Source organism: Rattus rattus, chromosome 16 (assembly GCF_011064425.1).
Source record: "Rattus rattus isolate New Zealand chromosome 16, Rrattus_CSIRO_v1, whole genome shotgun sequence".
Classification (NCBI taxonomy): Eukaryota; Metazoa; Chordata; class Mammalia; order Rodentia; family Muridae; genus Rattus; species Rattus rattus.
In genome coordinates this window covers 35747236-35764429 of record NC_046169.1, presented here as the reverse complement: position 1 = coordinate 35764429, position 17194 = coordinate 35747236, and the positions used below count along the sequence as shown (strand labels likewise).

Below are 17194 nucleotides of genomic sequence, written 5' to 3'. Positions count from 1 at the left end.
CGCCAGCACAGCAAGAGGGAGGCGCGCTGCTCTGGGCATTTCCAAGTGCTGAGGAAGGGTTCTGCATAGGAGAGGCCTCAGCCTCAGCCCGCTCTGTGTCCTGTGTAGCAGCAGACTGTGGACCTCTGAGGCCTCACAAAACCACACCCTGGTTGGTGGTGTGGCTCAGTGGCAGAGGCCTCAGGCCCCACCCCAGCACTGGAAATGAGCAGGCCACCAGGGCAGTGAGGATGATTTTCTGCTGGCTCCCAGCTTACTGCAGCTAAGAGCGGTCAGCCTCTTCCCTCGGAAGGTGCACACCCTCTCAGGCCCCCCAGCACCTCTGTTTTGTTACCACCTTGGTCTCCACACCGTGGAGCCCACCCCCACCCCCCTTCTTTGGGGTTTCCCGGCCCACTTGTGGTTTGAGCTGGTATTTGCCGGGAGGAAGACTCTGCTTCCTGAGACCTGGTGGCCTGTGCTCTGTGCAGGCCTGTGAGGGGCCTCCTGGCACTGTGTGGGGCAGACTGGGTGAGCTACACTGCCTCAGTGTGTGTCAAGAGCCCAGCAGCTGCTGAGGGAAGAGACACCACCAGCTCGGAAACTGACCCAACCCCATCCCTGTGGAATGGCCCTTTCCCTCTGCAGGGAAGAATGGCTGTCTCCTTCATAGCACATGTACAGGACAGAACAGCAAGTGACGCAGGACACTCCTCACACAGGTAAGGGTGCTCTATAATTATGAACAGTGTGGACTGGGGTGGGGTCAGGAGACCACTGTGAGCTGGAAAGCAGCTTGGAGGCTGAGCCCTGCCTGCATGTGCGAGACTCTGGGTTCCGCCCTCAGCACCACACCCAGCAGAGCAGCAGGAGTGAAGGCCTGGGTGTCCCCAGGCTGAGGGGGAGGAGCCACCCTGGAAAGGTTAACTCTGAGTCATCAGCCAGTCCTACCAAAGCCCTAGGAGGGAGGAGGAGGAGGGGACAGCAGTGGGCTCTGGCTCAGGCTCTGTACAGGTGCTGCACGGGGTGACAAGGCTGTAGGGCCGCAGGCACACAGGGCACTGCCCCCACACTTCCACTATGTACTGCAGCGCCTCCCTCCAGCTCTGATATTTGTAGGTCGCCCTTCCCACTTCTACATGAGGTGACACCCTAAATACTGTCATAGGGGAAAGACAGGGCTAGGTCATAGCTGTATCCAGCCACGGCGTCACGGGGTAAGCGGCAGATAGGAAGAGGGCTCTGAAAGGCCAGCTGGTCCACAGCAAATTCATAGGCATGGATCAGGCCACGGTGTCTAGAGGAAGCAGAGATAAGCACAGTCACCAAGGCTGCAGTGGGAGGAGATGCATAGTCTAGGCTAGCCCTCCACTGTGCTCACCAAGGCTGCTGTGGTAAGAGATGCATAGTCTAGGCTAGCCCTCCACTGTGCTCACGTGCTCTGAGGCCATAGTGTGTCAGATATGCAGACCCCAGGGCTGAGGCGAGTAGGGAGGCCCAAAAGACAGTGCTTATGAAGAAGCATCTGAAGGGACCTCAGCGCAGTCTTTTCTTGTCAACTGACATTGTATCTCTGTGTCCCCAAATGCCAGGAGCAGCTGCAGAACACTGCAGACACTCAGCATATGCTCCTGCTATAGCAGTCACTGTGCTCCCAATTTCTACAAAACCAGGACCAAGGCTGATACCCTGAGAGGACGATGTGGCGGGGACGGAGCAGGGAAAAGCCCTTTCTCAGACGCGTGCGGACTCCACCCAACCCCACACTGACCTCCTGTGACAGGCAAAGTTGTCCAGGTCGGAGTTTCGCAGCACCTTCTCGTAGGGCACATTGGCGGTGATCAGGCTGTGGCTGTTGAAGGAGATGTAGCGCACGGGGTGCCTGCGGAGGTAGGAAGAGCACTGTAAGGGGGAGCAGCCTTCCTTCCACGCTGTGCGCGGCAGAACCTTCTGGGCACTTTGCACTGTGGAGGACTGGGCCCAGCTTCAGCTCCCAGAGCATTCGCAAGCACGGTCTCCTCTGGCACCACGCCATTCTGCAAACGCACTCCAGCTTCTACACTCAGCTGACTGCTTCAACAAGCTGGTGTGGGATATAAGAACACTCAACCTGAGACAAACCTGTGACGTGGCATAAAGACCTGACAAGCCGCTCGGGCGACCTCTCATCCTCATGAGGGGCGAGGCCCCAGTCTTGATGGCCACAGATGACAGCTCCTGTGCTGTGAGCCAGGGGACAGCAGAGTTGGGTGCTCCCTCTCAGAGGCTCCAAACTAGTGGGACGGTAAGGTGCTCACCTCTGCGAGAAGGAGGGATGCCACACCATACAAGTGGGGCTGGCTGAGGCCAAGGGAGGAGGCGGCCTGTAGCAAGAACGGGCTTTTGGGCAGAAGGACACAAAAAGGAGGGAACCTGTGAGGGAAGACGGGTGGTCGGACAGCAGCTGTCCTAGACAGAGCTTGGGACAGGCACAGGCACCGACGGAGAGAGGGCCTGGGGGAGGGGCTGGGCTGGACCTCACTTCCTTAGCCTCCGCTTGGTGGTGAGAAGGTGTGAGCCCTGCAGAGGCCCAGAAAGGCTGGCGCTGTCTTGGACTCCAAGTACCTGCTGCTCTGAAGGCTCAGGCCAACACTTTTCCGAGTGGAGCGTTTGCGCTGCCCTGTGGCACCACCTGGTGGCAGCATGGTGTATCATCGGGGAAGTTAGGGAAGGGCAAAGACACAGTGTGTGGTTGGTAGGACAGGGGGTTCTGATCTGATAAAAGTTGCTAACCAAGTACTCACTACTTTACTTTGCTGCCCTTGGGAATGTCTGTGGAGCCACAGACCTTGAACGAAAGGAAGGCAGAGCTGTCCTGACTTTGTATAACAGCTCCCACGGCTTCGTGCCCTCGTCACAGAGGAGCCAGCGTTCGGCTTAGAGGGCAGACTCTGCCACTGAAGGCACACGACCAAGGTGGGAACTCCTGGCTGATTCTAAATTCAAAAGTGAGGCAGTCTCACATGAACGACTTCACAGGACTGCTCCAGTTCGAGAAGCCTGGGCCTGGTCAGGATCCGCACCTCAACACTCCTGCTCAGGTTGAGATGAGCTCCCCTTAGCTGAGGCACGAGCCACACAGAGCACACCAGGACACAGAGTCTGGCGCATAGGGTGGGGCTGTGCCAACCCTTCCACCTGCACCCTGGGAATTCGTCTCCCCACGCTGGCTTCTTCCTTCTGGTAATTAAGGTAAAGGAATTCACACAGTAACCTGCACAGTAATTGTGAAGCATTCAGTGATCCTAAGAAACTGGCTGTGTGTTACTGAGGGCAGCATTACTGGAAGAGAGGAGCTCAGGTCTCCAAGCCTAGGTCACCTCCCCTGCAAAGTGCTTTCAGCAAGGCGCAGCCAGGGCACAGGTGGCCTGGGAACCACAGTCTGTATCCAGGAGGCAGCTTACCTGGAGTGCACCTCCCAGAGCTTCTGGTTCATGCGGTAATCCCACACAGACACCAGCCCCTCCTCGCCTCCACTAACAATCTTCCAGTCATCCATCTGGACTGCAGACACCCCCAGCTGATGGGCGGACAGCGACAGGGCAATCTTATCGGTGCGGAGGTCATGGAGCCTCACTCTGGAAGAAGAGCACCAGGAGAAGGGGGTAACTGAGGATGCCTGCAGGTACCAGCACCGCAGTCCCTAGAATGTCCCAGTGGGATTCCCCATGGGGAATCTCCTGCAACTCAGAGAAGCTTTGTCTTGTGATCAGAAACAAATCTGACAAAAGGCCAGGGTGAGGCAGGAGCAAGCATGTGCGCTCCCAGACTGCACCCACACAGGAGCCCTAGCTGCTTCCAGGGGCCTGGGATGACTTGAACCTCGAGATTATGCCTCACTCACTCCCCAGGCCCTGAAGACATCACTGAAACCTGCCTGTCACTGTGTGGTCGGTCACCAGGCACACACGGGACAAGGATGTTGCAGCTCTGAACCGAAGAGCTGGACTTTAGGGCAAATTTTACCAAAAGTTTGGCAAACTTGCCCATGGGGAGCCGGAGCCAACGCTATGGAGGACTAAGTTAGTCTAAGTTAGGTGTTTTTGACTCCATGTCTCTCCTGGTCTGTGCCCTCTCCAGCTTCCTGGGTCCCTAGTTCTGCCCAGGTTTGCTGCTTGAGCTCTGCTGTTGTTCAGTTTCCAAAATCAGAACTTTGAGTAAGTGACGTTTTAGGGAAAGAGAAAACCCAAAGAGCTTAAGCAATAAACAACAGTCATAACAGGCATGGCCAGCCACGTGCAGAGCAGCCCTGCTGGCTTGGACCTCAGGAAGGGAGGGCAGCTCCACGCCCAGAAAGGTAGGTTGGTGACGTCAGGCCGACAACAGGAGCAGGAGGAGCCCCTGGAGACTGGTCAGTCTCTCGTGCACTGTCCATGGAGGAAAACTGCCGTCAGCTCCATGGGGCTGAAGTAAGCCCCTGTTCTAACGGGACCCTCCAAATAGCCAGACACCTAGCAGCACTGTTTCTGCCCACTGTCAATCAAAAAGGATAACAGATTTAAGAGAAACAGAACAATTTATCAATAATACGCCCAAATCAACAATGACATTTAAAAGTATGTTTATGTGTGTTTATTTGCAAACCCGGGGGAGGCCTCAGATGGATCCTGGGGACCTGGAGTGGCAGCTGAGCTGCCATGTGAGCGGTGGGCCTGTGCTCGGAACCCATGAGCCACTTCTTCAGCCCCAACTGCTCCAGTTTGTGTAAACGACCGCTGATTGTAAGACACACACTCGGGGCTGGGGCCAGGATCCACAGGTAAAAACATGGACTGCTCTTGGAGAGGATCTGAGTGTAGGTCCCAGTACCCACATCAGACAGACCACAGATACCGTACCTCCAGCTCCTGGGCTACGTGGGCACAATCTGATCTTAAATGCATCTTTAGTTTTATGATAGCAGTTAATGTTAGTGTATGCTGTGCTTTCTCAACTTGGAGCCAAGTTCCATATAACACCAGGTACCTGAGAGGCTGAGGTAGGAGGGTGGGCAAGTTCTAGGCCACCCTCAACAGCTCTAATCACATTCTGTGTCACATAAAAATGGGCCTGTGATATAGTGTGGTGGTAGAGCTCTTGCCTAACATGGGCAGGATTCTGGGTTTACTCAGGAAGCTGAAGCAGGAGGACTGCTGAGAGTTTGAGGCTAGCCTGGGCTACATAGCAAGACCTTGTTTCTAATAAAGAAAAACCCACAGGCTGCCCTAAAAAGACTACACAAGTCTGTCAGATGATGAGCAAGTCTGAGCAGCAGCTCCTCCATAACAGGTCCCTCCAAGTGAGGACACAGAGAAAGGGCAAGAAAACCCCACGGGAATGCCTTAGGCACACAGCATCCAGTTATAAACACTAACGCCCCCAGGTGGGGAGGCAGCATGACTGCTGCACCTGCAGACCCTCTGCAGGGACTGAGCTCAGGCTCCCCAGTGTGAGGCGTGGGCTGGATGGCTTAGAAGGCACTGCTGCTGCATGCTTCTGGAGTGGACAGGAAAGGCGTCCAGCCCCAGCATGCGTCCTTTCTCCTGACTGCAGGTGCAGCGTGATCACGGCCTCCTCAGATTCCAGCCTTCAGTGACGCCTACGATGAGGGAAACCCGCTTACCTGCCTGCTTGGGGACAGTCAGGCTGTCAGCCACAGGGCTGCATCAGTAGCACAAGACAAGCACAGAGCCTGATTCAGAAACCTTGGCAGCTTTCTACCACACACCATCCCCTGTCCTGCAGGAGCACAAACCTTTTAGACTCAGAGCAGGGCGGCTGCTGCCCTCTATTCACGGTGCAGGGGCAGTGAGGAGCCATGAACACCTTAACCCCTGCTCACAAAGATGGCTATCCATCCTCCAGAATGAAGACCCTGACCCTGCACACAAACTTCATGAAAAAGCAGCAAGGATTGCAGCATGGCAGACAGCAAGAGGTGTGGAGGGCAGGGGCATCACACCGAAAGGAGGTCCTGGTGACGCCCTGGGCTTAGTGATCGTGAACACTAGCCAGAATAAAATACACACTGGAGAATGTCCCCTTAGAAATGGAAGCATACAAGAACCTTTGGCAGCCCGAGGGAGAAGGAAGTGCCAGTTAAGGAAATCATTGGCAGGAAATGAGAGGCAGCTGCTGAGTTTGTGCACCACTTCAGGCAGCCATAGGACATGCCAACGGTGGACCGTGGACTCCCAGGAGCCGGATGAGTGGGTGCAGATGGAACCACAGGGACAAGAACTGCCCAGCTGTTGATCTAATGAGTCCTCAGGAAAAGGTGTGTGGGGGGACCCAGCCAACACAGGGCTGCCCTGCAAAAAGACTACCCATAAGCACAGTTTAGAAGTTAAATGCTAACAGCAGTTCCTTGGGAGGGGAAATGTAACCAGAGCCCTAAGGGAGGTTTTTACTTTACTCAAGGTTCTGCCATGCTGTTTAAAAATCAGGCCTCAGGGCATGCACGCACACAATTGTTTCAGACAGTTTACAAGGTTCATAGCCAGTGTGAAGTAGGTATAATGTGGGAGAGTGGAACCTGGGATCCCACACAAGAGAAAGGCAGGAGGACAAGAGGTCAAGGTCATTCTGGCTGTAAAAGTTTTAACCTGTAAAAACACACGAACAACAAAATAACACATGACCACAGTTCTGAGGTGCAGAATGGAGACCACATGGCAAGATGGGGGAGAGTGTAGACTTACCCCCAGTCTCACTCAGTGAGGCATGCACGCCTGCCTGTCTTCAGGCCTCCATAGACAGAGACCCAAGGTTGTGGGGGACCCAGGAGGGATCCTCCAGCTGGAGCCCTGAAACAGATGAGATCTCCTTCGTGCTGCTAGTCGGATCTACCAGAAGCCCTCTGTGGGTGTTTAGTGTGGCTGTTAGGAATACAAGGGCAGGGCTGGAGAAATGGCTCAGCCGTTAAAGGCTAGGCTCACAACCAAATATATAGGAATACAAGGGTAAACACCTTTGGTCCATTAGTTCAAAGTTTGCCGTCTGTTTCTGTGCTTACAACAGCACAGCACGCCAAACAAGACAACACACAGCAGAGACACAGCGGCTCAGGTTTGCTAATGACTCAGAAACCAGCCAGTCAGTAGAACCCAGTTTTGAGACATCTGGCTTGTCTCAGGCAGAACTGCATATACTGCAGGGCCTGTCCACTCAAAGCATCAAATTCATATTAGGAAGCAGGTATCGGCCCAGAGCATCTGACCGTGTGCTGTACTAACCCACAATGCTGCAGCTCTGGCAGAGCCGGCAGCCTCAGCACCCAGCTCAAATCGCACACTCCACACTGGGAAACAGGTAGCCCAGCAAATGGGCAGAGGCACATGCCAGGTTCACTGATTCCAGGGACAAGCAGGGGCCAACGGTAGGAACTGTGAATCCTCATCTAGTGAGTGTCACCACTTTGCCTGCTGAAAGAAAAGTAATTGGTCTGAAAGCTATAATTGTCCTATGTTTAATATTCATGGATGGGCTTGGAGGACAGCCCCAATGCTCCCTCTCTGCAGCCCTTGCTAATGAAAACCGAACCATAGGAGGCGGCTTTAGCCCGCCAATTAAAACAAAAGACACCAGAACCTTCCAAAGACTCCAGCAGAGGAGCATCCATCTGATGGGCAGGGAAACGCGCTGGAACAGAGAGGGAGGCACGCTCTGGTTGGTCCTGTGTAGAGCTTTGAATAACTCATTATAACACTTGCAGATGGAGTGAGCACAACGTTCGTTCACACCCTGCACGCTCCCTGGCAGCAGGCAGCACTCATGAGCACACTACAACTCTCTGTGTGCTGGGCTGGAAGGAAGCGAGAAGACTCTTTAATTGGGGGGTCACACCTTGGGGCGTGCTTCCTGTTGGTTTGAATTCAACAGTGCTGCATGGTAACAAGCAGACTGAGGCAAAGCTGGCAGGGTTTGGATGCTGGGCTGGCTGCATTTCTCTCCAGGAACTAAAGGTGATGTACAGAAATGTACGTGGGAAACGTATTTTGAAAGGGTCAGCACACACCGCCATCTGACCAGGCTGTACCGAGTTGTGGACCAGGCTGCACACAGTGCGTGCAGAACCCACACCTCACCCACACGGCACCGCAGCCTTCCCAGAAGGCTCAAGTCCATAGCAACCAAACACTGTGTGTGCAGGTGGACCTCGCCAGCTCTGTCCGGCTGGGCTAAGCTGCATGCTGTGCTAAGCAGCAACCCAAGGGGTGATCCTGAGCTCTGAGCACCCGATTGCTCAGGGACTCTACTAAACCCCAAACTCCATGGCTCATGAAAAGCCAGCCTGGGACACTGCCCAGGACAGCACTGCTGGACAAAGCAGCGAAACGGGAAGCATGGACGCTTTTAGCTTGTAAATGGCGCTTTAAGCACACGAGCTCAGCAAGCTGGCTCGGCAAGGGCAAAGACTGCAGCAGCCTGGTGACCTGAGTTTCGTCCCTAGAGGCTTGGTAAGGGTGGAAGGAGAGAACCAACTCCACAGTTGTCCTGGGACCTCCAAATGCATACTGTGGCCGTGCACCCTCACCAGCATGCATGCACACTTTTAAAAACAATAAGATTTTAGTTCTGACTGTGTGTCTATGTGCGTTTATGTGCACATGTGAGTGCAGAGGCCAGAGGAGGGCATCTGGTCCCCTGAGCTGGAGTTGCCTTTAATGGCTGCTGAGAATCACACTGAGGGCCTCTGGAAGGGCAGTGCATGCTCTGGTCAGCTGGCCCTCCTTGCGGCCCACTCTCACCGACAGCCTCACCGTACAGCCCAGCTGTCCTGAGACCTGCCTCGCCCTCCAGGTGACTCTCACACCCACGTCCATCCACAGTGACCGACCACTGAGCAAGGCCGGCTTTAGAAGGTACCTATCCAGTCCACCCTAAACAATCTGTGCAGGAGCCCACCCAGCTGGGGAAGACGTCAGCGGGCGGAGCAAGAGCTGGCGCACGCTGGTTTACAGTCAGTTCAGGTAAGGACAGAAAGAGCAGTCTTGTCAACAAACCACACCGAGACAACTGAGTGCAAAGCTAGGCTCCGCCTCACTGAACCCCAATCACCTGACAGCTAGGTCATGCATTTTAAATATAAGATTAAACTTTAAAAGTCAAAAAAACAGACCGACAACCTGGACTAAGGAACTGTTTCTTATAAATACATGCTAGCACAAGCAACAAAGGGAAAATCAGGTAAATCACACTGAACTAGCATTTAAAGCCTATGCTGTGGAGAAACTGTCTGTCAGCAGTGAGAACACCCTTCACACAAGGGAAGGAAAGGCTTGCAGAGGACTCATCTGACAAGAGATTTGCACCCAGAGAAGCAAAAAACCTGCTACAACTCAACAATAAAAACCTCCATTGAAAATAGGATTTGGAGCAGGGCAGTGGGGGGAGTGGGCACACCTTTAATCCTAGCAGGCAGAGACAGGAGGCTCTGAGTTTGAGGCCAGCCTAGTGTACAGAGTTCCAGGGCAGCCAGGGCTACCAGAGAAACCCTGTTTTGAGAAACAAAAACAAAACAAAAAACAAAATTCGTACCAAATGTTACACAGTAGGCGCTAAGCCAGTCGGCTACACAGTGAAACCATGCCTTCCCCTTCCTTCCATATACCCACAGTAGGATTTGGACAGACACATCTCCATGGAATGTATAGACGGGTTCAGGAATTGGGTCCTTAGACATCAGCACCAGGGCAATGCAGATCAAAGCACAAGGAGACCAGTTGCCTGCCACAAAAACTGAGGACTGCCTGGGGCTAAGGACAAGGAGAAACTGGGCCAGGGCAGGCAGGATGAGCAGCTACTCCAGAAAGGCGTGACAATTACCACTGAAGCCAGCAACTCAATTTCCAGGTGTCTACATTCATACAAGAACTGAAGATACACAAAAAATTACACATGAATTACTATAATGGTCAAAACTATTAAGAGATTTAATTAACTAAAGCACCCACATGTCCACTGGCTTAGAGATGGACGGATGCTGTCTGTCCAATAATGGGCACTACCCGGTCCCATCTAGTGTTAGTGATGTACACACATGGCTCACCCTGAAAACATGAGACTATGTAGCAATAAGTCATACGAGGCCTCGTGTTGAGCATGTACATAGATGTCACAGGTAAGTGCACACTGAAGGAAAGTCAGCTAGTCTACTCAGAGTGCAGAGCCTGGGCAGACAGGGACTGCTCATGGCGCGGGGCTTCTGTCTGGGGCACTATTCTGAAACTGTCTGTGCGTTTAAGTTGGCGGGTTACACAGCACATGAACTCCACCTCAAGGAAGAGTTTCCAAAAATGAACTTCTGGTGGAGATGGCTTCGTGAAAATGCTTGACAGACAAGAATAAGGACCTGAGTTTGGGCTCACAAGGCCCAGGTAAAGCTGGACACAGGAGCACACATCTGTAATGTGGTAGTCGCATGATGAGATGAGAGGTAGAGTTGGGGGGTCCCCACAAGCTCCCAGAGCAGCTAGTCTGTACACACGGCCAACATGGAGGAAGCAAGGCCTGAGATGATGCTGTCCTCTGATCCCCGCGTATGTTCTGCAACATGCACTCTCTCTGTGTCAAACAAATGAAGTCTAGGAGGGTGAGAGCGCTTGGTCCAAGCAGTGTATTAGCATCCCAACAGCTGCGCTCAGCTCCACATGAGCTGGCAGCACGTGAGTGTGCCCTACTCTGGTCTCTGGCTGTCACTGGCCAGGGACTAAGGCACACAGGGAAGGGCTCACTGGACACAGCCCTGAGCCAACAGCTACCAGCATCTTCCACTCACCGACAGACATGGAGGCTCTGGTTGTAGTTGCTGCCCTCAGTCTGACCACCAGCAAACCCACAGATGCAATAAGAAAACCAAGCCCCGAGCTGTGACGGTGTCAGCCTGACGGACTGCAGCAGACACTGGGGAAGTGGCTGTGCCAGGCTTCACACCATCCCGGTGTTTTCTTGTGGCCCTGCCCTGAACAGGGGCTCCCACAACAGAACTGTAGGGTGGGGCAGGGGGCTGTAACCACTTTCCTGGAGCTGAATGAGCCTAAAAACCCCTGCTCTTCCTCAGGAGAAAAGAGCAGACTAGTGACTAATGGGAACAGTGTGTCCACGTTATATGCCTAGCTGTTGGACAGGCTGCCCTAGCAGGGGCTAGCCTGGGAATGTACAAGAACTTACCAATAGGGGCTTACATATGTTTCAATTCTTCCATAGAGGGAGGGATTGAGGATCTTGACTTTTAGGTGAAGCAAGTCTTGGCTTTTCCTCCAAAGGCTAACTCTAAGCCCTCACTTGGGATGCAAGCCCAGGCCTGTAGCCTGGGTTTACTGTCTGGGTTTATTCTAAAGGGTAGGGGTATCCAGGGCTCTAACTCTGAGGAGCTCTGCCCCTGCCTGTCATCTATTGACTGATGCTGTGCTGAGAACCTGTGACCTCCCTGTTTTATTTAAAAATTTCAATTCCACTACATTCTAATAAATTGGATTTCTCAAAATTAAAGTTGGGTTTCACATAGACCAGAGGGCCTTCGGAACTGGGCAGACAGTGCCTCATCAAGTCATGGTGCATGAGGAGGCGGGTATCATCAATCCAGAGTAAAAAAGGCAGCTTTACCGAGAATACCCACATGTCCCAGATGACAGCTTTCGAGAGTCAGCTGACAGCCAGCGGCTGTGACATCCTGGAGCTATCTGGGCTAAGGTCTTGAAACACAAAGGGTCCTGTGCTCTGGAGCAGGTCTCTGACTTCCCGCCAGCACCAAGAAGCTCACAATGCACATACACTCCGGCCAGGGTCCACAGCTCCAGGCCTGATTTGGAGGTCCCTAAGAGCCCCTGACGTCTGCTTCACTAGAAAACGGCTGCGACTGTCAGCTCAGATCGCGGACTGATCTGTGTCCCTGGTCACACACTGGAGCTACCTGCCTTGGTGGTGATGGTTGGTGTGCCTGTGTGTGGTGTGTGTGTGTATATGTGTGTATGTGTGTGTGCACTTGGGAGCAAGGGCATGAAGAAGTCAGAGGGCAATGCCAGCTACCCTCAGTTGCTGTCTTCCTCATCATTTGAGACACCTCTTTTAGTTGTTACTATTTTATTTTTAGACAGGGTCTCCCTATGTAGCCTTCACTGGCCTAGACCTCACTATGTAGACTAGCTTGGCTTTGAACTCACAGAGACCCACCTGACGCTGCCTCCCAATGCTGAGATTAGAGGTGTGAACCACCATGCCCAGCTTGCCTCCTTTTTATTTTAAACATGGGTTCTGGGATCTACCTTTAGGTCACGTTTGCCCAGCAGTCACTTACTGACTGAGTCATCTCTCCAGCCCCACAAGCCTTAGCACACCAAACTCAGAGCTCCATCTGTAAGCCCTTGTAAGACAGAGACTGAGTGCCTTTCCTTGGGCTCTTTTTCAGTAGGTGGCCATGGGGCTAGTGGGTGAGGTTCAGGGGTTGGAAATAGTATGTGACCCAACAGTGACTTGGGCAAGCTGCTGCTCTACTGGGACAGAGCTTTGGGATGTGGCACAAAGAAATGCCCGCCTCAGAGCTGATGCCCACAGCCGAGGAGCCCGGCACCTGCAGCCTGGGCTGGGCCCAGGGCAGGGGCCAGCAGCATTGGCACCCATCCAGCCTACCTCTCTCTGGGGCACTGGAACAGACACAGCAGGTAACTAGCCAAAAAACCAGAGAGAAAGCAAAGAAGACAGGACAAGGGGGAGGAAACTACAATGTGGACAGGAAGGGTCTCTCGAACACTTTAATCCTGCAGTGAGAAAGGCTGGCACTGGCCTGTGCGGGGGAGGCGGGGAGGGGGACTGACTCCCTCAGCCAACGTGTTAAAGAGAAAGCCACTAATCAGCTAAAAACAAACTGGAATCTGTTCCCATCAAGTCTCTTTCCTGTCACCAGAGGGACACACAGTCTCTGAAATACAGTCTTGGCCTCACTTGGCAGACAGCCCTATTATGCTGAACACAGCCATCCCTTAGGTTATTGTTTTTAATGTTGGAAAGTGAGTTTTTCGGTGCCAAACAAATTCTGCAGCAGGGGACAAAAGATATTCCAAGCGATCGCCCTGGACCATCCACTGACTGCCTGACAAGGGAGCTGTCCTGTCGAGCTTCAGAAGTGGAGTGAATGCACAGCAGGTCCAACCATTACCTAATGTGTGACTGTGCTCCAGGTCCAGAGGATGGGGGCTGGGCCTGCGGGCAAGGCTGAAGCATGAGGTACTCACGGCTCGGGGCCACGTCAGCCCTGACCTACCTCCTGTCCATGTTGCCGCTGACCATGAGGTTGGGAGGGCTGTCCCGGATGTTGACACAGGTGAAGTCTCCAAGTGCATTGCCCAGCTTCGAGAGGCAGCGCTCTGCTTCCAGGCTGTACACCAGGATCTGAGGGGGAAGAAAGCGCAGGGTGTCAGTCACATCTGTCAGGACATCATCCACTTTCCACTGTGCCACCCTTGAGGAGTGCGCTTCCCTCTGTCTCCAGAAGATGCTTTGCTACCCAGTAGCTTGGACACTTGCAGGCCACTGAGAGTAGAAGGACATGGCCAATCAAGTGGCAAAAGACCAAAGAGTCTGGATGAGCAGCAGTCAGTCAGGGAGCTCTCCCCACAGCTGACCTGAACCTGAGCCCACAGAGCTGCTTTCTGGGTTTGTCTGTCTGTTGGTGCTTTTGTTTTAAGAAGTGGAAGCGACAAGCACTAGCTTCTGATCTAGGGCTAGCTGCAGAGCTTACAAGAGCTGAGGGCAGCCGTACTGCAGACACCACAGCATGGCGGCTCACACAGAGCAACACTCCAACAGCATACTCTCCCCACTCTCCCCTTGGGGATGGGAATTTGGTTCTGGGTGTCAAAGGCAGCAAGCAGATGCCTGCAGGCTCCAGATACTGTCAACCTCCAGGATGGCTGCACCTCTTCCTCAGCAGAGGAGAGTGAAGGACAGATCACAGACATCCCCTGGAGTCAGGCCCTGAGGCAGGGTTTGGGTTTAGATTTTTGTTTTTTGCACAGGGTCTCACTGTGTAGCTCTGGCTGTCCTGGAACTCACTCTGTAGACCAGGCTGGCCTTGAACTCACAGAGAAGTACCTGCCTCTGACTCCTGAGTGTGTACACCACCATAGCTTGTTGTCCAGTCAGCTTTTTAATGAAAGACATTTCTAGCTCCACTGGGCAGCAATCAGTAAACAGTGCACAGCCTTCCCACCCCACTGTACTGCTGAGCACACGGTGAGCATTGTGGGTCTGCAGTGCTCCTGGTTGGCCAGACACTTAGCACTCCGTAGTGGAGCTTCTTGTGTCAGTCCTGAGAAACTCCTAACACTCAGTCATCTCCACCGTGGGATCTCAAGGAGGCACACACTTCTAACACATGAATCTTCAGGTCTAACACCACAGTCAGGGTAATTAACTACTGTCGAAAGTCAGAGGCAGAATCCACAACACCTTCTCAATGCCTAATCCACAAGACAAGATGCGACGAACAAGAAAAGTTCCGGACAGAGAGGTAAGTGTGCTTGTTTGTTTAATTTTAAAAAACAGGGTCTCACTGGGTACTGTAAGCTGTCCTGGGACTCAGCGTGCAGACCAGGGTGGCCTCCAACTCAGAGACCCACCTGCCGCTGCCTCCTGAGTGCTGGGGTTAAAGGCCTGTGTCATGCCTGGCTCCTGACAAGACTGTTTTAGACAACTTAGTAATAACTAAGATGGTGCTGTCTCCAGCACTGACGAGATCAAGTCTATCCTCAGCAGCTGAGCTGGACACTATTACAGTGGCCTCTGGAAGGGGAGCGGTGAGAGCCGGCCACCGGACGGTGTCTGGAACAGGGTCCCAGCACTAAGCAGCAGCTCCACGGTGAAATGCTCAGTGCAGGCCCTGTCCACGCGCGCACAGATGCCAGCCACAGTAGACCCTGGACTGGACAAGCACAGCTTCTCTGTAACAACCTAAAACGATCTACTAACTTTTTAAAAAATGAAGCCATTTTGGACCTAATTATCGTCACAGATTTCAATACTTTGGACTGACCTTTTTGTTTCTACACTACACTGGTGGGCAGAGGAGAAACACAAGAACTAGGCTCACACAAGCCAGCGGCAGCCTTCACTTTCTTTCAGTTCCTCTCTGATAAGTGGATGAATCATCTCTAAGTGATGCAGAGAGATAACCCCGCCAAAAAGACTGCAAATTCATCATAAAGACATCCAAGTCAGCAGTCAAGTAGTTCCAAAATGTTCAATAATTCAACGGATCAGAACTATCCAAAGAGAACCTTTACCATTGCGTTTAGTTAAAGACCACAGAGATTGGAAAACACATTACCATCTCCAAGGCAGGTCTTCCACACTACAAGTCCCTTAACGACCTTTACCATGGCTCCCTCCCTCCCACACTCTCTCTCTTTTAATAAGGTTGAGCAAATGGGACTTCATTTGATCTGATTGCCACAGCCTAGTGACATCAATTATTCATGCTCACACTCCCTCTTGTTAAGACCATGCATTAGACTAATTTTTCTCTTTATTGCCCTGGTTGGGTGAGTCTTAACCCACGACCACTTGAGTTGTTCTCAGAGGTGTTCAGAAATGCTTGAGAGAAGGGGAAACTCCCCCCAGCTACAGTGTGGGAGCAGGTGCTCTACACTAATGTGGCCGCCGAGTCGATAGATTAGCGGAGCATCAAATGCAGGTTCAGCAGTGTTCAGCAGTGTTAGCAGCAACCACAGCGCAGGCAGACGTGCGCTGCCATCCACTGAGTCTCCAGCACATCTGTGGGCGGCGTGAGTGCTGTGAGCTCTCATTCTCCCTTCTGAAGGGCAGGTGGATCTGTGGGACCCTCTGGGAATGAGAGCCGCATTGTCACAACAGGCCAGGCAGCAAGTTTCCTATTTATCTACTTCCCCCTCAGAAAGATTAAATTGTTTCTGATAAAACAAAGCTTTAGAATCCCAGCTTTCAACTATTCTGACTGCTCTCAATTCTACTTATAAAGGCATGTTTTAAATATAATGCCTCTTATAGTAAGTTTTAACAATAAAATATGTAACAGAAGCATGTGGTGGCCCACTGAGGCCACCCTGAGCAGTCTGGTAAAAAAAAAAAGCATAGATCTTTAGTTTGAAGGTCTGTCTTTCTTGCTCTGTACAGGCAAAAGTCATCTCTGTGTGAGGGTGGTGTTTACAGATGTGTCCCCACTACAAGAAGCTCTGGGTATTTTGAATGGCTAGGAGAGCTTCCATGATGAATACATAATTCCATTCTGATAAATAAGTTGTTTCTATCTGGTTTTTGATAAATCATTCAACAGCCGGGTGACAAGCATTTACAAATCTTCTTCTGTGTAGCGGGCACTGGAGCGAACGGGTGTGGCAGCCAGCGTACTGCCAGATGAGAGAGACATATCTGTGCCAGTTGCTGCTGGCCCAGCTGGCCCACTCTTCCCCACGTGGGACCTGCCTCCTCTGGGATCATGAGCCATCGTAACGCTGTGTCCCGGCAGCTGATGTGTCAAGCAGGAGGGCTGTTGTACTGGCCATAGCATTAAGAAGGAGATGGCCACAGGTCTAGCATCTGGAAAGCGTCAGCCACTACTCTAGGTGGGGAGGCCTGCATCTTCTACGTGTGACCAGGTCTGTTGAGAGTGCCTAGAGGTTATGGCTTTCCAGACAAATCCTGACAGAAAGGCCAGAAGGTGCTCACTACCCTCACAGTGGGGTCAGCTGGAGCTCGCCACCCTCTTCTCCTTCTCCACTCCACTCCGAGCTCTTTTAAACCTGGGGCTGACATCACCCATCTGTAAGCATGAACCACCAACAAACAGAGATGCCTTCGAAGAGCTTTGCTGACAGAACTGTGGTTGTGTTCTGATAAACAAGACTTTAATTTTACCAAAACTTTAGAGAGTGGCTGGCTCATCTCCTTGGAGCCTCAGGCTGCCTCACCAGTGTGGTCAGCAGTGAAGATGCGGCTCTCCCCACAACAGCAGCATCGTAAGAACCCTTTGAACCAAAAAGAACCTGCCTGCTTCCCTTTAAACAAGGGGCACGCCGAACAGGGATGGAGCGCATTCCAAAGACATGGAGAGAAGGCCTGACCCAAAGTCTTGGAGACTGCAGACACAGCTTACCCGTCTCCCTCCCTGCTACCCGGCCTCTCCCATCACTGCCAAATACACTTTGCTCTTTGGATGAAAGGC

At 52.6% G+C, this 17194-nt stretch overlaps 1 protein-coding gene across 1 annotated transcript in view; it reads right to left on the bottom strand.

The window, feature by feature from the left end:
• Nucleotides 1-696: 696 nt before the first annotated feature.
• Nucleotides 697-17194, bottom strand: part of Fbxw8 (F-box and WD repeat domain containing 8) — an 87853-nt gene continuing 71355 nt past the window's right edge. The window contains exons 8-11 of the mRNA XM_032886376.1: nucleotides 13259-13386; nucleotides 3423-3596; nucleotides 1751-1861; nucleotides 697-1276 (exon numbers count right to left, since the gene is read on the bottom strand). Coding sequence (XP_032742267.1) covers nucleotides 1132-1276; nucleotides 1751-1861; nucleotides 3423-3596; nucleotides 13259-13386 — 558 coding nt within the window. The 3' untranslated portion in view covers nucleotides 697-1131. The remainder of the gene's footprint in view (nucleotides 1277-1750; nucleotides 1862-3422; nucleotides 3597-13258; nucleotides 13387-17194) is intronic.